Source organism: Gekko japonicus, unplaced genomic scaffold, assembly GCF_001447785.1.
Source record: "Gekko japonicus isolate JY-2015 unplaced genomic scaffold, Gekko_japonicus_V1.1 scaffold1177, whole genome shotgun sequence".
NCBI classification, from domain to species: domain Eukaryota; kingdom Metazoa; phylum Chordata; class Lepidosauria; order Squamata; family Gekkonidae; genus Gekko; species Gekko japonicus.
In genome coordinates, this window is record NW_015160874.1 from 441514 (window position 1) to 464428 (window position 22915).

At 41.3% G+C, this 22915-nt stretch overlaps 1 protein-coding gene across 1 annotated transcript in view; it reads left to right on the forward strand.

Annotated features, from left to right (window-relative positions):
- TBC1D8 (TBC1 domain family member 8) overlaps positions 1-22915 on the forward strand; it is a 50680-nt gene that overhangs the window by 25704 nt on the left and 2061 nt on the right. Inside the window, exons 5-18 of the mRNA XM_015422690.1 lie at positions 199-439; positions 7093-7300; positions 8313-8504; positions 9184-9351; positions 12158-12308; positions 13148-13362; positions 15484-15601; positions 16210-16495; positions 17155-17284; positions 17441-17539; positions 18930-18998; positions 20752-20995; positions 21749-21814; positions 22254-22343. Of these exons, the coding sequence (XP_015278176.1) occupies positions 199-439; positions 7093-7300; positions 8313-8504; positions 9184-9351; positions 12158-12308; positions 13148-13362; positions 15484-15601; positions 16210-16495; positions 17155-17284; positions 17441-17539; positions 18930-18998; positions 20752-20995; positions 21749-21814; positions 22254-22343 (2277 nt within the window). The remainder of the gene's footprint in view (positions 1-198; positions 440-7092; positions 7301-8312; positions 8505-9183; positions 9352-12157; positions 12309-13147; positions 13363-15483; positions 15602-16209; positions 16496-17154; positions 17285-17440; positions 17540-18929; positions 18999-20751; positions 20996-21748; positions 21815-22253; positions 22344-22915) is intronic.

Genomic DNA, 22915 nt, shown 5'->3' on the forward strand with positions numbered 1-22915 from the left:
CTGTTTTTCTGTGCTGTGTTTTTGTGTCGGTGACTGGAAGCTTTCTGTATATCACTATATATGCACTTATTCGGGAGTGTCCCATTGAGTCCAGTAGGACTTACTTCCGAATAAACATTCAGAGAAATGTGTGTGATGTATTAGGGATTTTAATGTCTGTGTACTTGAACATGTCCTTTTGTCTTTCTGTAATGGCAGTAAAACTTGTAATACCCTGGGTTGATGTCCAGAAGCTGGAAAGAACTTCCAACATCTTTATGACTGACATTATTCGCATCACCACTCAAAGTAAAGAACGTGATTTTTCCATGTTCCTTAATATTGATGAGGCATTCAGGATAATGGAACAGCTGGCAGATGTAACTCTCCGAAGATTACTGGATAATGAGATCTTTGAACTGGATCCAGGTCTGCAAGATCCTACTCAGATTACCAAGAGGTACATTGTGAAATTATATTTATTGAAGGGCAGATAAGTAGCTCTTACAATTTTTATACAGTCCTCCCTTTGTCTCATTGCATTGACCAAATCTAAATAAAGAACAAACATATCTGTGAAGGGCAGTGAGCAAAAGGCAAAAATAGCTTTTGAATGAGTTCTGTGACCTTTGTACTCATAAACTAATAAATTCAAAATAAATGTTTAGGGTTTTTCAGTTAATGTTTTTTTTTAAAATGGTCTTTCTACAAGATCTGTACTGAGTTATCATGCTGCACATCTGCATGTTATGTTCTTGAAGAAACAACGTTTTTCTTTTGTTGTTCATCGTCATGCCTTGCTGAAGGGGAAGTAAGTATTTCCCAGGCTTTGGACACAGTCATATGTGAACTGTCTAATTGTGGGTGTTGTCTTTGGGTCTTAATATTTTTTTATTGATTAAATGTACGAAGTAGATTGCTTCTATTTTACTCATGGCCAAGTGTGACTTGTCTTGTCAACCTCCCCCTTAGCAAGTATATTGCTGAATGTGATTAAACTTGGATCCAAGGCAGTTTTTCTGTATTTAGTTCTACAGAGTGCTGTTTAATTGGCACAACAATTGACTATGCCTAATTCTCAAACTCATCGAAGTGTAAGTTTCTGCTGTTGTGATTACTACTTTTGATTTAGGCCTAATCCTGTTGAGGTGGGCTGTATTATGGCAGACTTCAGGAGGCTCTTCTCTTAAAGAAAATCCTTGAGGTAAAACTCTAGCTATTGGTCTAAAGCAGACTGCCCAGAACCAGCCACTTAGAGCCAAAACGGTTCTGTGCTTGGGGTGTTTGTTCCTTTAAAATCTCTTCTGGGGAGTGGAGGCCTTATTTGGATCAGTACCGTGGCATGCAAGGTAGGGTTTTTGTAAAGCTTGCAACCCACCACACTGTTTTCTCAACCTGAAATGGCCCTGGGAAACTGCTATTTGCCATGTTGGTCTAAATTTACATGTACCTGTATATTTAACCACATGTGGGAATGGCTGCTCCCTAGGGCCGTTTCAGCTTGGGGGAAATGGTGCAGGGTGGGGCTTATGCCATGGTCCCAATCCAAATTAGCCTTCTCCTGTGCCTGAAAGTATAAGTTTTAAAAAAGCACTGGGAAGTTGGGGATCTTTGAACACAAAACTAGCTAAATAAAAGGACCTGTGCTTTAATTGCAGATGGAACAGACATGTGGCTGTTTCTGACATGCTGTGCATACCTGAGAACTAGGTCTTAGTGGGGAATTGAAATACACTGAGGGAAGTAATTGCTACATTTCATCCTGGAGAGTCCCTAAATGTACAGTTGCCATATTAGTGGGTTCATTGTATCCATTATGGTCAGTGTTCCCTCTAAGCTGAGTTAGTGTGAGCTAGCTCACTGTTTTTTAGCCTCTGGCTCACAAATTTTTGTCTCGGCTCAGGAAGGAGGGCTCCAGAGCAAACTAATTGATGCAGCAGCCAAATCCCTCGCTCACCACTTTAATGCCAGTAGCTCACAAAGTAGAACTTTTACTCACAAGACTCCACAGCTTAGAGGGAACATTGATTATGGTCATCATGAAGTTGACTTAAATGTAAAATGAGTTCTTTAGGTAGCATAAATATACTTATAAAGAAGAATTAAAGTACAGTTGACTAATTCTCAAAAGTAGAGAGATGTTGACTCATTGTTTCAGTACAAAAACTCCAACATGCTTTGTCCTGTACTAGGATATAATGCCACTTTAATATCAGTGTTTGAAAATGGCTTGCCTTTGATGGATTTTGTGTGGGAGTTTTAATCAGGATGTGGAAAGCATGAAACTTTTATGCAGCATATGGTTCCAGTTGGCAGCAGCTAGTGCTACTAGTGCTAGAAGTGGTTTTCTGCTTTTTAGCTAGTGCTAGAAGGGGTTTTCTGCTTTGGTTGCAAGAGTGAGTGGTTCTTAGTCATCGTGTCTTGTGAATTTTCTTGCCGTTTGAAATTTCATGGAATTTTACATGTGTTGGGTTTGATCCAAACCTTTCAAGAGCTTTAGTGGGAAGGGGCAGGTGAGAAAAAGGCATTTCACAAGTAGATCTCAATTCATTGAATTGGTTCTCATGTACAATTTCCACTAAATAAAAGAAAGCAATTTTGAAAATTTCCCCCTTGTGCTGCCCCAGGGGTCTCTTGTCCTTCAGGAGCATCAGTGGGGAGGGACCATTATGGACTGCAGTGGGAGAGGAGAGGCAGGGAAGCCCTGTTCCACTGGTGGAAATCTGCCCATCATCAGATATTTATTACAGGATCCACTTTGGTATATTGATAAATGGAATTTATCCATTTATCCAAATCCAAATGCAGTGATGTGGGAACGGAGCTGTGCATTTTATTTATTTATAATAATCTTTTCTTGCTGATTATAGGCACACTAGACAACTTAAAAATTGCAATAAAATACATCCAAACAATAAATGGAAAACTGGATTAAAATTTTATAGAACAAAGTACATGCAACAAGTAATGCAATAAAGCAGGATTACAGAAATTGGAAAACAGTATAATAAAAATAGTATAACAACATACAATAAATAATGCAGTGGAAATTGCCTAATTTTTTCTTAAACATTAAAACTACAATCCTTTTTCAAATTACATGAACACATGAAGCTTTCTTATATTGAATCAGACCATTGGTGTATCATGGTTAGTACAGTCTACTCTGGCTAACAGTGGCTCTCCAGGCCTTAGGTCAAGGTATTTCCCATCACCTACTGCCTGATCCTTTTAACTGCATTTTGCCAGGGATTGAATTCGGAACCTTCTGAATGCCAAGCAGATGCTCTCCCACTGAGCCATGGCCTTTCCTCATAGTCAGTTAAGGTTTTTTGAAAGAGTGATCATGTTGTATATTATTAGAAGTTAACCATTTAAACATGATCAAAGCATAAAGATTATACATTTATTTTAATGAATAGAGAAGAAGGAAATTAACTTTAAGCCCTAATTTTAAATCATGTCCATTTCCACATTGGGTATTTGCCCTGGGTTTGATCCTGTTGAGGAATGGTGTTGTTTGTTTTTTCCTGCTTCCCCTCAGCATCATGCTACATTTGTTCATCTCGGGGTTTCGCTGGTTTTTCTCTGATCTTTAAGTAACCCTGCTTTGCTGCAAAGTTTCAGGAAAGAGCACAGCAAAGCTTGGATGGCTGCTGTGTGAATAGAGAAATTTGGATTTTCCCAGTCCCACTCACATGGCAGCCATTTCCCCTTCTCCTGTCCCCGTGGCAACCATTTCCTCCCACCACCACTGGGGAACTTTTTAAAGTTTTTGTTGTTAACAGTAGAACAATTCTGGCATGTACTTTTTTGAAAGAGCAAGTCTCTAGCCCCTTTTGCTATGGAGATATACACCTTTGCCCTTAAGATTTCCACAATGAAGGGTTAGATACCTACTTTATCCTCCTTAAATGAAAGCTTGGATTTCAGAGAACCTGACACCTATTATTATATTGTTATAATAATATTTTGTAGCTGTTTTTTAATGGAAAAATCCTGGTGATGAGGGAAGAGGAGTCCGCTACTGGGGGACTGTGGCAGGGAAACGATAGAGAAAATTGCTTTCTGGAAGCCCTGCAGCTGTATTGGCAATAGGGTTGCTAGACCCCCAGTCGGGATGGGGGTTCCTCTGATTTTGGGGGCTTCAATCCGCCGCTGGCTAGTTGGCGGGGAGGGGAAGCCGCACTCCAAACAGCCACCTCCTGTGCCAAAGTGGTCAGCGCAATGACGTCACCCGGAAGTGACATCATCATGCCAGGCACGTTGACACTAGCATTTTGGTCAAAACTGTATGGTTACCATAGAAGACTACAGGCCAGACCCGCCCCCCCCCCCCCAATAAAAATGAGGTAAGACCTGGCACCCCTAATTGGCAAATGCAGCAGCAGCAGGGAAACTGCACCAGCCTGTTCTGGTGTGGAAAACATCTGGGTTGAATAGATGCATTTTATTTGCATATGTGCAAATCAAAGAATTAGAGGCAATGTGTTATCTCTTTCTATTAATCTAGTGCCTTTCCATGCGTATACATTTCAAGGGCTGCTTTGTGCATACAACTGTTGACAATTGACCTTCCATTCATATACATCTTATTTTTGGAAAGAGGCTTCTGCAATACTGGCTGAGGATGCTGTTGCTCATTTTCATCTGTGCTGATGAGGATATGGAAAAGTAATTTTGCACTGAACCGTTTAAAAGGCGTATCCTGATTCATCTCAGTCAGAATAGCTAATGATTGCCTGTGTTGTTAGTTATCTTCTGATATAAAATTGAATCACTAATAGAATGCCTCTGTCTTTTCCATTATTTGTTTCAGTTAAATTAAGACTTTGCTTTCTGTGCAAAATCTTGCTGAAAAAGGTGGATTTGAACACATGAAGCTGCCTTATACTGAATCAGACCATTGGTCCATCAAAGTATTATGACTCATACTACCAGCGGCATTCCAGGGCCCTCTGATAGAAGTCTTTCTCATCTCCTACTATCTTTTTTAAAACTAGAGATGCTGGGGATTGAACCCGGGACCTTCTGCATGCTAAGCAGATGCTCTGTCACTGAGCTAGGGCCCCTTTTAGATTATTAATCCTGTCTTGTATTTTTACATAGCTATAAAATCTTCATTTCTGCTAAGCGCTACAATGTCAGTTGTTCATCATAGATTTTAAAAACCTCTTAAAAGACTAGGGAAGTCTGCTCCATTTCTGTTTTCAAATAAAGTTTATGTGCTGGAAGCCACTCCTTACATTCTTGAGCCCATACTTTGAATTCTTCAGGGAAAGCGTGGGAAACAGGTTGTCCCCCCAAAGTGAACAGTGTTTGAAGAAAGAAAATAAAAATCATATCCTAAGAAAATAATACTGGTGTGTTCCTAATTTAATTAATGTGTGTTAAATCTGTTAAAAGAGATTAGTTTTTTAAATAAAATTTTATTAAGAAACAGCACGAATACAAAACATAACATTTAACATTTCTACAACAACTAATAACAAAAGCTTTGCAGTTTTTTAAAAAATGTGTTCTTGTTTAAGTGGGTAGGGGCAAGAGATCTTTGTGATCAGAATATCTAAAATTCTTATGGTTAAAACCAAATGGGTCCCAGAGTCCTACAATCTCAACCGCAGTGTCAGCTAGAATCTGTCAGATATGTGCAAAATACATAACATTAGCCTGCTAACATTGATGTTCACTGCCAGAGATGATTACAGATCAGAAAAATAGTTCTGTGATGTTTCTTAAAGGGGCAGATAACATTATGTCACTTGTATTTTCAGTTATCTTCAGTTACCCAGAGTAAAAACAACTTTACTGTGGGACAAAAATTTACGGGCTCATTTTTTCCTTTCTGTTCTTCCTCTACTAAGTGTAATTATATTAATCACAGAAGCCTAGTACATAAAAACAGTGGTCTGGATCCAGTGTTCCTTTGTTGCTGGCAAAAGAGCCCTGTCACCAGTGGAGGAGGGATTTGTTTATATTTGTTTATGTTTTGCTGATTCACTTCTGCTGATTCATTGCTGCAGACCCCTTTATTAGGCCTCGTGTTTCTGGGAGGCGGTGTGTAATTGGGGGGGGGGGCTGCAGAGCAGGGGGAACTCAAGAAGTTCTGTTCTGTGAATGGTGTTCTGTTTAGGGATGCCAGCCTCCAGGTGGGACCTGGGGATCCCCTGGAATTACAGCTCATCTCCAGACTACAGAGATCAGTTCCCCTGGAAAAAATGGATGATTTGGAAGGTGGACTCCATGGCACTGTCCCCCACTGCGGTCCTTGGACCTTCCCAACTCCACCCCCAAATCTCCAGAAGTTTCCCAAACTGGAGCTGGCAGCCATAACCTCTGCTGATGGGGGGGGGGGCTGGCAACCATAGTTCTGTCCTCAAAATCTTGGATTCAGCTTAATTTTTTAATATTCTCTGTATGGGTTGGAACAGATTATAAGGGACAATCTGCAGTAGGAGGGGCATTTAGTGAAAACTGCCCCCTTCTGTCTGCTGAAATTCTCTATGGAGTCTCACTCATTGTTCGTTGGCATCCAAAGTAGTGGTGGTGGTAATAAGCGATTTGTATTTGAAGGTAAATTTATAGCCCACCTTTATGCCCTCATAAGGGCCAGTAAGTTGGCTAACAAATTAAAACATACATAATAAAAATAACGTAAAACTATTAACACCAACAAAAACACATGATAAAACCAGAATTAAAATACATACAAAAACATTTTTTTTTTAAATTAAACATTGAGCAGGAAAGAGATATCTTTGAGGGAATGACAAATGAAACAAAAAGTCTTAACCTACTGGCATAAGACGATAACGGAAGGGGATACATAAGTCTCCTTGGATAGGGAAGTTTTCCGAGTGTTGGTGCCACATCTTAGAAGGCCCTTTCCCAGGCTGCAACCTGCCTAATCTCAGAAGGCGGGGCATCTGCAGCAGGGCCTTGGAAGATGACTACAGTCATCTCTGAGTACGTGATTGGGCCATCTTAAATACCTTAACAAATGCTTAGTAATGCAGTTTTATTTTCAACTGTTTTTGCAAAAAACGGTTCAATCTGATGTCAGTTTTAGTCTTGAAACAAAACTATATTGACTCTGTTGTTCTCTTGTTAAAGGGATCTTGAAGCCAGAACACAGAATGAGTACTTCAGAGCCTTCTTCAGGTTGCCAAAGAAGGAGAGGCTGCACGAACTTCTGGACTGTTCTCTCTGGACACCCTTTAGCCGCTGTCATACAGCTGGAAGGATGTACACCTCAGACAGCTATGTTTGTTTTGCCAGTAAAGAAGATGGGTGCTGTAATGTTCTTATTCCACTATTAGAGGTTACAGTCTTTTTTTGTACTTGACTGTTAAATGTTTGTTTTTAAAATCCATAATTTTTATGACAGATCACCTTGCTGATTAAAATGTTGCTTTGGGGAGAAGGCTCTTAAGTAGAAGAGTGTCTGTTTATTGCAAGCCATTAACCAGCATTAACATGCTTCAGATAATGGTGGGCCTTTATGTGGTATTTAACCCCTAGATCAGAGTATGCATTTTGGAGTAATTGTTGTGTCCTCCCTGAAAGATAATAACCATTAGTATACTAGTCTATAAAATGTGTGATCTACAGACTTTTCCAGAAAGGTAATATGAAAATACTGTAGAAATACAATTGTCCCTGGGAGCCAGGGTGGTGTAGTACTTAAAGTGTTGGACTAGGATCTAGGAGACCCAGGTTAGAATCCTCACTCTACCATGGAAGCTTGCCAGGTGACCTTGGGCAAGTCGAACACTTATCAGCATTACCTTCCTCACAATGTTGTTAGAATGCTGTAAGCTGCTTTGAGTCCCCCTTGGTAAATAAGTAAATAAATCCACCCACTTCAGCCATTGTGCCCCACTCACCAGCTGTTCTTCCTGCTCTTCCTGTGGACTGTTACTGGGGATGTGGAAATTGTAAAAGGGATTACAAGCAAATAACTAGGCGATTACAGTGTTTCTTGATTACATATACGTAAACTTTATTGCATTAAGCTCATAGCCTTACTCAATAGCACCAAAAATACCAAAAGCAACGTCAAAACTATAATACCTACTTAACAGTAGGTACAAGGATTCAGCCTTGTGTACGTAATGGTTGTTGTCATAAGGGCTGTTGCTTAAGCTGCCTGAAGAGAAACAGATGCGTAAATGCTGCTCCCTGCACATATGACTCATTAACTGTGAATGCAGGTGGATACGCTGCTTTTGATTAATCTGTTTCCATGTTTTCTATTTTACGATGCTGACTTTACCAGGAAGTCTGTGTGAATCTAGTGGAATAAATACATTTTGTACATTTTCTTTAAATAGGTAGTTACCATTGAGAAGATGGAGGATACCAGCCTGCTTCCAAATCCCATCATTATTAGCATAAAAAGCAAGACAGCGTTTCAGTTCATTGAGCTGAAGGACAGGGATACCTTGGTAGGGAATCTACTACTGAGACTGAAACAAGTAAAGGCTAACAACCCAGCACTCCGTAACGGCAAAGACAAAGATACGGTATTAAACACTTGATGTGCTTTAATGATACACTGAGTATATTTACTTGCTTTAAAATGAAGTATATTTTTTATAGTTTGACTATAGTGACTTTTCAGAGAGGAAACCTGAAACCTCTGTTCCCAGATGTGAAATTCACAAAGAAAACTAGGCAATAGAGGTTTGAAATGCCACTATGTTCCCAATAGTCCTGTCAGCAAAAAGCTGAAAAGATGGTCAACATGCTCTGTCTGTTTCTCACTAGAGCAAAGAACATAATGCCCTCTAATGGCATCAGAGGATAATATTTTGTAGAACTATTGTGTAGATTTGTCCACTGTAGTGTTAAGTTGATCTAAAATTCCAGTAAGGAGCATACTTGTGTCATGGGAAATTGCGGTTTGAGAATTAGCTCAGTATCTATTTTTTGGTGAAACCCAAAAAATGCAGTGTACATTGGAAGATAGCATGATAATCCTGTACTACAGGAATTCAATACCTTTTACTTCCTAGTGGCAATATGTATTTGAGACAATTGTTGGGATATTTAGTGCTTTACAGTTTGCTTTTAGTAAACTAGAGAGCTGGGAAAAATTACAGTCTGCTGATGAGCTGTTTTAGTAGTGCTGCAGGTATTGTACCTAGAGCATACAGCGCAGTTTACAAATTGGTTCTGAAAAATCTTTCTTTGCTTCTGTAGCAGAACTGTCATTCAACATGTGCTGAATATCAGTTTGGGAGATTGGGAGTAGCACCTTCACAAAGCAATGGGGATGAAAATGATAAAAATGGCAGACACCTCCTTAATACAGAGGCTCTTAGTTCAACATTTCACCATTCTGGAATGGATGGACTAGACTTTCGGATGGTATGTAAAATAGCTCCATTGTTGGGGAGAACATTCATAAGTGTATCTTAAAAGTACCTGAGAGTTCACAGATTGATTTTGTATTTTCTGACATGCTGTTCATGTGAAGCTTGGACAGTAAAGGAATTAAGATTTTGGTGTCCTGGTGTGGTGGCTGTGGGTGGGGGAGAGGAGACTGAGGCAACTGCCTTTTGCACTGAAGGATGTCTGATCCCCACTCTGGCCTCTCCTATACATTCTTTAAACCCCACCCACCTACAATCAAATAAAAAGGAGAACACAAGTTTTGATTGAAGGGGTGGTAACGTGTAAGCTATATGCTCCCTAAAAGTATCTTATTTGGGAACCTGCTAGACTAAGACTGTAATTATTTATGAGGTAAGTAGACATTGCTTTTTGTTCGACAGTGAATGGACAGGAAAGATACAGATGGAGATGAACAACAAAGGTTTAACAGAAAATAAAGTATTTAACAGGGCAAGAATCTTGTGTGGGAATTGTACAGGATTTGCCCACCCAGGCCAGTCCAGGGATGGGAGGGAACCCTTTACTTTTCCAGTACATTAAACAACAAACCACGAGATGGTCTATACCCTCTCTGGTTTCAGAACAATTTGGCACCAGAACCTCTTTTTCAATAGTCCCTGCCTTTCCTAAGGGAGAGATTCCAAACCCTTAGTTGGCATCTGGGACAGAACACATTAGCAACTCACTCCAGAGATGCACACTTTTACTCTCCAATAGTAGCGTATATGGTGAGCGTTTGGGCCACAAGATTTAGGCTTGGAATGCAAGTTACAACATCAGAGACCCATTAGAAATAAGAATAATTTTTATTCAGTACAGAGCACAGCAACAGACTATAAAAGATTACAAAAATAACAAAGGCTAGGGCAATTTCCCTTAACTACACATTAAAGATTCATAGTTACCAAGTCAGAACATCCACAGTCCAGGATAGTCCAAGTACCAAGGGATTTTGAAGAGAAATCCCATCCTTGCACCCATGTGCTCCAGTTCATAAAGCAGCTCTTTGTCTTCCAAGACACAGCATTTCCAGGTACAATAAACAGACAATGACAAGGAGGGAGAGCTAAGAGCAGAGCAAGAAGCTCATTCCCATAGGGATTAAACAATTATACCCCAATTCCATTCATGATCAGCTGTGGCCATTAGCCAATCACGAGCGGACAGGGGATTTGCCCAGTTGTTGGTTGTCATAGCTGCATGTGGGGATACGCTAGAAGTTTGGAGACCACGCCTGCAGTCACATGACCCAAACTCCAGCTTCTCCATTGCCTACGTGACTTGTTGCATGTGGGCCAGAGCCAGGAGCCATCAGGTCTAGCTCTTCCACTTAGAGGTGGGAAAGAATGTGTGGTTATATGGCATGGCTATTAAGGTAGTTCAGGCCATTTGGACTGCCCTGGACCATTTGGCCTGCAACAGGAAACAGAGACACAGAATGTCATCACAGGAGAAGGCATGAGAATTTAGAAAGCAATATTTCTATACAGGAATGTTTCATTATTTCAAAGTGAACTGCTTCTCAACTTCACCCCCACTAGGTGACCAGTTTTTCCCCAATGAGAGTAACTGAGCCTCAATTCATATATATAAACCCTGAGGGGGAGATTTGATTCCCTTACTTTAAGTTCTGACAGGTTACCTCAGCATGTTCAAGGCTGCTGTTTTACCACATAGAGTTCCTGTTCACAGAGCCTATATGCATAAGTTAGGAACGTAGGGCTTGTTTCACTGAAACAAGCTTTATTCCATATGCCATCCCCAAACTCTAACTGAAAGCCAAATAAAACCTGGCTAAGCTGGCACTCTTATCCAGACCCACAGTTCCCTGTCTGGGGGGAGGGGGTTCTTCACCCTTCTTCAGGTGAAACTGGCTGACCCCCTCCCATCCATTGGAGTTCCATGGGCTCTGATTGGCTGACAATCACAAAATCACAAGTATTGGTTGAGAGCCCTGAAGGAGAGGTGGGACTTTGGGGATGATTGCCCCACCTGGTATCCCTACATTCTTCTGAGAAGTGGTAGAAAGACTCAAAAAAACCTGGACCTTGAGAAAAAGAAGCTTTACCCTGTTTTGGTATGAATTAATTTAAACTTCTCAGCAGGTTTCTTTAATTCTCTATTTAGAGTACTGAAGACTAGAATGACACAGAGGGAAGCATAAATATAGAGAGGGTTGTGTCTGAACCAGGGTCACTTTCTACATTATAATATGAAGCCCTGACCTGGATAGCCCAAGCTAATTTGATCTCAGAAGCTAAATGCGGTTGGCCCTGGTCTGTATTTGGATGGGAGACCACCAAGGAATACCAGGGGCATAGCATGGAGGCAAGCAATGGCAAACCACCTCTGAATATCTTTTGCCTTGAAAACCCTACAAGGTTGCCATAAGTCAGCTGTGACTTGATAGCAAAAAAAAAGAAGAAACAGGAATTATTTCTGTGAGTAATATGTAAATTGGTATGTAATCCCTTTCCATGATGGGATCTTTCAAAAGGTAATGTAGGCAATAGCTCTCAGACTCTGTAACCCTTTCTATCTCCTGTCCACCGTCTGTTGTTTCAAGACTTAGTCAGATTGCAAAAAGGCTTCTTATATACCATAACAGTTTTTGTTACAGTGGAACTGCCTAGATACTGACCAAAGCAGAATTGTCCTCTATGGTCTGTTTTTGTTGGCATATTTGTATCAATAAATAGCTTTCTTTAAAAAGGAGAATATTGCTTTATATTAGGAGTAATACGAAAGATAGGTTTAACGTGCATCTCTTGGCTTTCAGTCCAGGGAGCAAATCAAAGAGAGCCTGTGGAATGACCATTTTTCTGAGTATGGCAGAACGGTCTGCATGTTTCGAACAGAGAAAATCAGGAAACTTGTTGCTATGGGAATCCCAGAGTCATTAAGGGGCAAGCTATGGCTTCTTTTCTCAGGTAAGAACCCTGTAATTTGGCATTTCCTCATCAGACTTGGCCAGTAATTTCACGATGGCAAGAAGCCAGTAGAGTAGGTGTGGTTCTCATTGGTGACTTGCACTTTGAGAGGAGAAAGGGAAATGAGGATGATGTGCAGTCCAGTTCCATATTCTGGGAATGGAAAGGAAGCTCCTGTGGTGATGAGAGGCACAAAAGGCAGAAATACATTCCCTTCTGCTCAGCACTGCATTTAAATAGTACATTTTTCAATTTAAGTATTCAGAACAATGTAATAGTAATTTTTATTAGCGTGCATAAATAACGGTTACAGATTATCTAAATTTATTACACAGTAATAATGTCTCATAAGTTGGCAAACATTGCTGAGACATACGTGGCACAATAACTGACACAAGGTTTCCTGTCACTTCTTTTGTTGCAAGCTCAAAGCAGGACTGCCAGTATACCAGAGATCATTATTGTTGTTATTTAGAATTTAGATACTCAGCACTCATGTTGTTAATTTTTTCAGTCTGAATTTTGTTTTAGGACAGAGAATTCTAGCATGCCTGTCCATATCTATGTAAATTAAATAGGTTGCACAAAGCTTACTACCAAGATTGGCTTAATTGAACTTGCCCATGTTTCCTTTTCTGGAGAATACTGTATTTTAGATAAATGCTGTTGAAAGTTTCTGAATTTTTGCTAAGTAATATGTTAAGCGAATACAGAATCCAGTTGCATAAGTGTTGCAGATCATCCTTGCATAGACTTTTTTTCTTATAAACAGGAGCATTTTGTTTAACATACTTGATTTCAGACCTGATCTTCTATTTTGCATTTCCTTCTGCCTTCAGATGCTATGACTGATTTGCATTCTAACCCTGGTTACTACGAAAACTTAGTAGAGGTGTCCATGGGCATGTGTTGCATAGCAACAGAGGAAATAGAACGTGACTTGCATCGCTCATTACCTGAGCACCCTGCCTTCCAGAGTGAAACAGGCATAGCTGCGCTGAGGAGAGTCTTGACAGCGTATGCACACAGAAACCCCAAAATCGGGTATTGCCAGGTAAAAATCTGTAAGGCCATCAAAAAGTAGATGGGAACTCCCTTGGACCTCCTTTGGTTTGTGAAGGGGGTAGGATTAGGGTGGATGATGGAGCTGTTCTTTGCCAAGAACATCAGTACATTAAGGTGCCTTATACCATTTGTTGGTCTATTCCTGTATTATCAAGCCTGATTGGTTCTCCAAGCCCTAAAATCCTTTAAATGGATGTCTAAAATCCTTTAAATGGATGTGTGTGTTCACACTTTCAAAGTGCATCCGTGAGATATGTTGGGAGGAAGGGGACACAAGATCGTATCTGATATCCCTGATGTCTGTGTATTCCGCTGAAGAACCAAACAAAGCCCTACATAGATGTTTTAGTGTAAACTCTTCTGAATAGCTGGGAGGCCTGCAAAAGGCTAGCTGTGCGTGTAGCTCTGATCAGACCTTCAGCAGAAAGCCACAGAGGTTTGAAGAGAAGGTACAGACAGATCCTGCTTCTTGTGTTCTGGTTGCAGATTCTGAATGTGTAAACGAAGTATAAAAGGCTTCAGGTAGCACAGCTACAACTCACCCTGGGTCTATAGAGAACCATTGCAAGTCAGTGGTATGCACTCAGCAGCTTGAATACAGCCACATATGTATCAGCCAAGAGTCCCATGACTGCTGTGTGCCTCATGCATCATCCTGCCAAACACATGCATACAATAATATAAGCTAAAGTCTTAATATTAAACAAATGGGGGGCCCCCTCAAGAACTCGTGAGGGCATCTCAGTTCTCCTCCTTCACTATGTTGTCTATCTCTTCCCAGAAATCCCCAATAGCCTCTCCCCTTTTCCTGCTTTCTTCTTTCTTTCCCACCCACCAGTCAGCCTTCAGCTGCCCCTCATCTTCTGCTTTCTCTGCTTCCCTTCCACTGGCAGCCTCTACCTGGGAAAACTGTGGCCCAGTTGTGCTGTTGGGAGCCTACAAGGACTGGGGGGGGGCACTTCACTCTCCCCTACATCCCCCTTCCATTTCCTCTTCCCTTGCTCCTGATGCCTCCCATTTCCTCACTTTTACCTGCTTCTTTCTGTCCTTCCCATCTACCAACCAACCTACATCTTCAGATGTATTATTTATTTACTTTTTTATACTCCACCTTTCTCCACAACTGAGACTCAAAGCAGCTTAAATCATTCCGCCCCCCCCCCCATTTTATTCTCACAGCAACTTAGAGAGAGAGAGAGGTTAGGCTGAGTGAGAATGTGTAACTGCTTTGTCTGATCTGGTGTTAAGAGCTTCAGACCCTGGAGAACCAGGTTCATATTCTCATGGTACTGTGGAAGCTCACTTGGTGACATGAGCAAGTTGCCTATTCTCACTCAGCCTGATCTACACTGTTGAGCCTTAGCGAGCAGGTGGTCCTGGAAGGCGTGCCATTTACCTGACTTCCAGCATTTCGGGGGGGGGCACCCTTTATATAAGTTCAGAGGTAAATGAACAAGAAGTCATTGGTACAGGTAAGTCTCGAGGGCTTTTTTCCCTTTAAAAATGTAGAGTCAGTGTAGTCTGTACAGTTTATCTTCACTGAGCATCTTGGGTTTTGATAGGATAAAAATACAATTTTGGAGCAGATTGTCTTGTCCTAAATATACCTGTTCTAATGGGGGAAATAAGTGAACCCCACAAAATGACAGTTTGACTCTGACTGTGCAGAAATGTATTCAACTTTGCAAAAATTCATATACAAATTAGAGAGGAATTCTAGTGGGACTAGAATTTGGGGAAGGGCCCTGGTTCAGTGGAAGAATATCTTCTTGGCATGCAGAAGGTCCCAGGTTCAGTTCCCAACGTCTCTAGTTAAAGATTGTGTCGCAGGTGATGTGAGAGACCTCTGCCTGAGACCCTGGAGAGCTGCTGCCAGTCTGAGTAGACAGTTCTGACCTTGATGGACCAGTGGTCTGATTCACCAAAAGGCAGATTCATGTGTTCAGAGGACCGCAGTAGAATTAATTCAGTAGTCCCTTTAATTTTAAGGTGTACTCACTTTCTAAGCTGCCCCTGGTTCTGAGAATGCTGTAATCTTTTTAAAAACCTTAGAAGTGTTTTTTGAGAGATGTTACTGCAACTAAGTCTTTTTTCTTTGACCTCTTAACAGTCCATGAATATATTAACTTCTGCTTTGTTGCTGTATGCCAAAGAGGAGGAAGCTTTTTGGCTGTTGGTTGCTGTATGCGAGAGGATGCTTCCAGATTATTTTAACCACAGGGTGATAGGTGAGAGTCCCCTCACCCTTCTTCTTCAGTCTCTGTCTTGTCTCTTCGTTCTGGGAACCAATGATACGTATACTACATATCCCCACTGAAATGAGTCCAGTAACAGCACCGTTCCATGAGAAACATTTTCTTTGTTAGAAGCTTTTATATGGATGTCTGAATTCTTTATACCGGGCAATGAAAGAGCAGCTGCATTGCTTATTTTTCATTGTTAAGATTGGCTGGTATATTATATGTGCAGACCAAAGGGAAATATGTGGTTCTTTAGTTTTATTGCATAAATCTCTTGTTCTCATTTTGTTTTTACAATTGTTTCCACTAGTACTTAGTTTTCATGTGCTACTTTAGGTTACAGAAAATGTGATTTCATAGTAACTCCTCAAACGGGGCTGTGCCTGCATTTCCCCCTTTACAGCATACAAAAAGCATTGCCATGTAGACAACATTGTGAAATGACCGTTAAGAGGAGTGGGGTTTGAACTGATAGACTAACCTATTGGTTGACAAGGCAGGTTGCCTTGGGTTTTGTGCTATGAATTATATTTTTTGTCAGATGAAAGCAAGTAATAATTTCAGCATTGGCTAACATGACCTGCTGTGGTTCACAGGTGCTCAGGTAGATCAATCTGTGTTTGAAGAGCTGATAAAAGAGCAGCTTCCTGAATTGGCTGAACATATGAAAGACCTCTCCACGTTGGCTTCTGTGTCCCTGTCGTGGTTCCTCACTCTCTTTCTCAGCATCATGCCCTTGGAAAGTGCTGTTAATGTTGTAGACTGCTTCTTCTTTGACGGGATCAAAGCCATTTTCCAGTTTGGCTTGGCTATTCTGGAGGCCAACGCCGTGGAACTGTGTAACAGCAAGGACGATGGGCATGCCTTGATGATCCTTAGCAGGTATTGTTCTGACTTTTGTTGTACTAACTTAGCTACTGCAATACAGAAATGAGTTGGCCACTTATTAAATAACAGTGATGATAATGTGAAACTAGATATATGAATATTGTACTCCTGAACATCGGCACAAAGTAGTTCAGTTTTCAAAACCCTTATAAACAGGGTATCGTATTTTCCTGTTGTTATAAGTCCATGTCCGTAAGCATTCCATCAGTGTTGCGATTTCTTTTCTAAAGCATAGAGGGGGGTCATCCTCTTCTAGGAGCAACTTCAGCCTCAGTTTCTGAATGGAACAGGTTTGACAAGATGTCGTTTAAAAGCCAAGATGTTATCATTCACATTCTTTAAGAAAGCCAGACCACTTTGCCAGGGCTTTGTACCGGAATGAACTGTCTTGTTTCCAATAACCGTCTTCTGCCATTGGAAGGACACTTTGTCCACTGGGATGATTCCCACCAGTTTCCTCCTCCTATTACCAATCCCCACAATGTAACCAAACGAGTTCCTGAGTGAACCTTCTGGGGCATCATTTCTGGGGGGGGGGGGGGGGGGATGAGCCACAGCAGAAGGGAAAGGCAGTGAAATGTTGCTTTTGCCAGCTCTGTTCATTGTTTTTGTTGGATACAAGGTGTTAGCTGTATGTAAAATGCTCTTTTCAGGTTTTTAGACCATGTTAAGAATGAGGAAAGCCCCTTGCCACTGATTGGGAATCAGCATGCCTTTTTCAGTGATGATCTGGAACCCTGTCCTGTAACTGAAATAACAGACCTAATTCGGGATTCTTATGAGGTAAATATTAAAGAAGCAAATAAGTTTTCCTTCAAAACTCTGGAACAGTTTTCCTGTTTAAATTTAAGCACATAGAACATATCCTATATTTGAGTGTCTGCCGTGCAGCAAGAATATTTCTTTCACTCTAAGTAAAAATCTGTTCCTGAATTTTAGAAATTTGGAGACCGTTCTGTGGAACAGATTGAGCACATGCGCTACAGACACAGGATTCGTGTTCTGCAGAATCACGAAGAAACCACCAAACAAAATGTGGTGAGAATTCTCAGAATCCAAAATCTCACTTTGTTAGACGATGCTAGAGCTCTGTATCAAGGCTGGCTTCTCTGTTGCTCATCAGTTTGAACGTAATGGCTTTGCTTAGCCTGCATGGAGCCTTGCTGCAGCCCAAAGAACCTCCCTCTGGAGAAAGCACCTCGGCTTTCAGAGAGAGACCCTGCACTTGCCTTGTAAGTGCAGAAAGTTGGGATACAAATATTGTAAATAAAAACAAGTAAATAGTAAAGCATAGGCCAGTGGGCTGTTGGTGCTCTTGCACGGTACTGGATCCAATCTATAAAAATCTAACCCAACAATTAACTTTTATGGAAAGAGAACAGAATAAGACAGCTTAAGTTCATTTATTTAGGGATTTCTTTCCTAATTTTTACCTGGTTGGGGACCCACAGCCGCTTACAAAAATGCAGTATAAATGAATAAACAGTAGACTACATCCCGGGTTAACCCTGGATCTACAAAGCCACAGGCCACAAGCAATGTGCTTGCACCTCTGGCCATACCAGCCTTAAAGGTAAAGGTAAAGGTTCCTTTGCTCGAAAGCCAGTCGAATCCGACTCTAGGGTTGCGGTGCTCATCTCCGTTTCAAAGCCGAAGAGCCAGCGCTGTCCAAAGACATTTCCGTGGTCATGTGGCCGGCATGGCTAAACACCGAGGCGCACAGAACGCTGTTACCTTCCCACCGAAGTGGTACCTATTTATCTACTTGCAATTTCTTGCTTTTGAACTGCTAGGTTGGCAGGAGCTGGAACTAGAGACGGGAGCTCACTCCGTCATGCGGCACACTCGGGTCTCGAACTGCTGAACTACTGACCCTCCACAGCCTGCAGTTCAGCGTCTTAACCACTTGAGCCACCGCATGTAATAAGAGAAACAGAAAGAAGCTCAGGCCAGATCAAGGGGCAAAGATGTTCCCAAGAATTCTCCTTCTCTTGCTCAGAGCCTCTGGCCATGCCCAGGCTTACATTACCTGCAAACCTGTATTAAAATACAAAGCCACTAAGTAAAGTGAATGGTACAAGCCGTAGTTCTCTCTTTACCACTATTGGGGGCGGGGGGGTAGAAGTAGAGTTAAATCTCTTGAGATCTGTGACATGCATTTCTTCTCACAATTTCTCATAAAGCTTTACAAATGGAAAAGTTCTTAGCTGTTTGGCAGGTAGAGCACTGGAAATAAGTTTTTGTCTGTAGGTGGAAGAACCAACTATGCATATAACCCTTTAGTGCAGGCCAGCAATGGAAACCTTTCTTTAAGATGCTAGGATATTTTAATGCTGGAATATAGTATGAGAATGTAAACATGTGGCTGCTCTAAGTTGCCAGGAAAAAATGTCAAGTTTTCTGCTGAGCTCTCCCTGTTTCTCTTAAGCTCAGAGTGGTCATCCCAGACATTTCTATTCTTCCGGAAGACTTGGAAGAGCTTTATGACTTATTTAAGGTATGCACATCTCTGAATTAAATTTTGAAGGAAATCGTGTGTTTTCTGAATGTGTTTGTGCTCATGGATTGATGTGTTGGTAAGCAATCAAAGGATGCTGTTTTGCAACTCATGTCTAATCATGTAGTCCCTTTCTCAGCTCTGGTATATTCTCAGACTTTTTGGAATCATTTCAGGCGTGTTCCACTCCAAAGTCTTGTATATGTTTAACAAGCATGGGATAAATTGCTTGTTCTACTCCTGTAGAAATAGTAAAAATTCGTAGCCTTTTTTAGTCTCACAACTTGACCGCCGTAAAGACATTATGGCACCATATTCCACTATTTTATTTTAAAAACACTAAAAAGACATCAAGCCAGTTACGCGCTTCATAAGATTCAGAAGAGTGTACTGCAGCAGCAAAGACTGAGCTGTGTAATATTCATACTAAGGTGTCAACTAATCAAAACCTGAACCAAAGAACATCCTTTTATTATAGCTAATCCGGACTGTAAAATTAGCAGTACTACGTGATACCCTTCAGTTTGCTGGCCAGCTGCCTGGCTTAGATTTCAAGACTGTCAGAGGAAGGAAGGACAGGGATGACAGATTGACATAACAGATATTCAAGTGGCAAACCAATTCATTGACCAAACAGCAGTTATATCCAGTTAGGTGTGTTTTTCCCAAGTGGTGTGTATACCAGTTACTTTCTTGCAGGGAAAGGCTTTGGCTTTATTCCCATAGATCTCCATTAACTTTTGTGTGTGCATATCTACAAAACCCTAACCCATGCTTACTTTACCACAACTGTATATAGTTAAATTGTTAATAGAGAGCCAGTTTGGTGTAGTGGTTAAGTGTGCGGACTCTAATCTGGGAGAACCGGGTTTGATTCCCCACTCCTGCTGATGTGACCTTGGGTCAGTCACAAGCTGTGGCACAGCTGTTCCTGAAAGAGTAGTTTGTGTCAGAGTTCTCTCAGCCCCACCTACCTCACAGGGTGTCTGTTGTGGGGAGGGGAAGGGAAAGGAGTTTGTAAGCCGCTCTGAGGCTCCAAGTGAAGGGCGGGGCATAAACCCAATCTCTTCTCTTCTTCTTCTTAATCTTGCTTCATCACAGCCCATAGGAAAGAGACGGAACATATGGAAAGGCTATGATCCTGTATGTGGGATGGTGTAGCATAGATGCAACACTGTTTTTAAAAATGTCACACCGATAATATTACCCCTCTTCTTTCACCATTATCATGAGTTACTATAGATGATAACTTGTCATGGGTGAACTCATCTGGTTCATTTTAAGTGAGCCTCTTAAACTATGCAGTAGCCAAATTGCTTACTCACAACTTTAATGCCAGTAGCTCACAGAGTAGGATTTTTGCTCACAAGGCTCCACAGCTTAGAGGGAGCATTGGAAATCTCAGAATGGTCTGGACCCAATTTACAATTCCCTTCTTTGAGTTCACCATTCCCAGTAGATTGAGAGTTGTTGCTATCGCTAATAATACCTGCAGTCACATGCTATAAATCATACTCGTGTCCCATTCATCTAAATAGGAGATGGGTGTACCTGCTTTTCTGTGCCCAGTAGGTATTGAACAGTGTTAGTGGAATACCATGCTGGCATGATTCTAACAAGGGTAACATTCTCTGATGTACATGGAACTTTGAAGTTTCCTGTGTTCCTCAGTAATAACTTTTTAAAAAATCTATCCATATAAAACATGTTTTTTTCCTGATGTTTGTATTGTTTTCTTTTTAATTCTCCTTAGAGAGAACATTTAATAAGCTGCTACTGGGAGTGGAACAGTGCAGTTGTGATTCAGCGCCATGACCCAAGCAGACCTTACGCTGAGCAGTACAGAATTGACTCTCAGCAGTTTACTAACCTTTTTAAACTTGTCTCACCTTGGACATGTGGAGAACACACTGAGGTTCTGGCAGAAAGGATGTTCCGGCTTCTGGATACGAATATGGATAGTCTCATTGAATTTAAAGGGTTTGCTGGCTGTTTAGGTAACTCTTTGAAGATACGTTTGCCATTGGGAGTTCAAGCATGCTGTCCTGGAGCATGCATTTCATGAATTTCAAATGTAGAGCAGTAGAGAATTAGGGTATGGTGCTTACCTAATAAGTCTAGCTCCTAGAATTTGTCCAATCTCCAATATGCCTTTTTAGGGTCAGAGAGATTCCCTTTGCCCAACACAGGGATCCAGCCTTATGTAGCTGTATATCATCGGGTTTAATGCAGCATGTAGAAAGAAATATCCTAAGTATTGAGCCTGCTTTTTGATAAGCCTTACATGGGGTAACTTGATGCCCCCCATCAGTGTTTCTCTGCCCTGTGGCCCTCTGTGTCCAGCCTTCCTAGGGGCAAGGATTGCTGTTCAAAACCTGCAGTGGTATTTTGTGGTGTGAAGTCTTTCTGCCCCATACCTTTTATTACACATTCAGGTAAACCCTGAAGAAGTTTCCAAGTGCTGAGGAAAATTGAACAGGCCACTCTGTCTTTTCAGTTGTGATAGATAGTCGTCTTGGACAATAAAAGGGCTTAATGAATGAATTCCTCTCCAGCACTCCCTTTCCTGTAAAGTTGATACTTTCAGACCTCCCAACAGAGGTTTTTAAGGAAATGTTCAGGACATGCCGAATCTACTGGTTACCCTAATCTTATACTCAGATATTTTGATTCACTGTTTCTTACATTAAAAATTATCTTATGCCTGAAGTAGAACATCAAGACTCTAGTACACTGTCTACTTCTTACAGATATTATGTACAATGGAGAAATGAATGAAAAGATAAAACTGTTATACAAGCTGCACATTCCACCTGGTAAGTGCCTTGGGAGATCGTCACCCCTTTTTTCTTCCCTTTGTGCAGCTTTCTTAATAAATGTGTAACTTCCTTCCTCAGGAATACCTACCTGTATTCTGCATTTGACTTTTTTTGGGAAGACCAGCATGTTGACAATTCTGCATGTAGATTATTTTTGATGTCTTGCAGTTAACTTAACTTAAGCTGTTGCTTTTTCCTTGTTAACCAAGTACATTTCCTGTAGCAAGCTACCACTGGTGGAATTGAAAGCGGAGGGCTGCAGAGAAAGCTTTGTCACAGTAAGAGCATCTGTACTCCCCGTTCTCTGACCAGAGGACCATGCCCTAGCACCAGAAGCTGTTAATTAGGAAAACTGTGGAGGAGTACAGTGAATCCTAACTGCTAACAACCTTTGCCTGTATAATAGGGTCATGTGATGGTATTTCTTCTTTTACAGCGTTCAGAGAGAATGACAGAGACAGCCAGTCACCATTAAAGGCTCCTTTATTGTCTACTTCCAGGCCACTAGTAATTGGGAAATCAAATGGTAGGTGAGCTTGGGTTGCAAATACTGTAAGTAGTCTGAGATGTAGCTGCAGATTCTTTCCCTTGCTTGCTGGATTTAAGAATGGACCAAGGTCTCTTTTTCTCTCAGTCTCAGCTAGTTCAGACTGCAGTGGCCTGTAAATGAAGTTGGGGGTTTTTTTTGTTCCAATATGCATCACCTTTAGTTATCAATACTGAACTTCATTTGCCACACTGCCGCCCACTCACCCAATTTGTGGAAATCCTCCTGGAGCTATTCACAGTCATCCTTGGTTCTCACCATCCTGCATAATTTTGTCATCTGCAAACTCAGCCACTACACTGCTCACGCCTACTTCCAAATCAGTCATGAACAGATCAAGTCTGGGGTGTCAAACACAGGGGCCGGAACCGGCCCGCCCAGCAAGCAACTAGTGCAAGGGAGGGAATAGGAGGCTGCTTGAGGGGGAATAGGCAGAGCTACTCCAATTGTGGCTTCAGCATGGCAGAACAACCTCGTCTGTAGTAGTCAAGCAGCATGGGAGTGTCCAGTGCTGCACTTCTGGCTCTCCAGTCTGCCCATGTGGGTTTTCT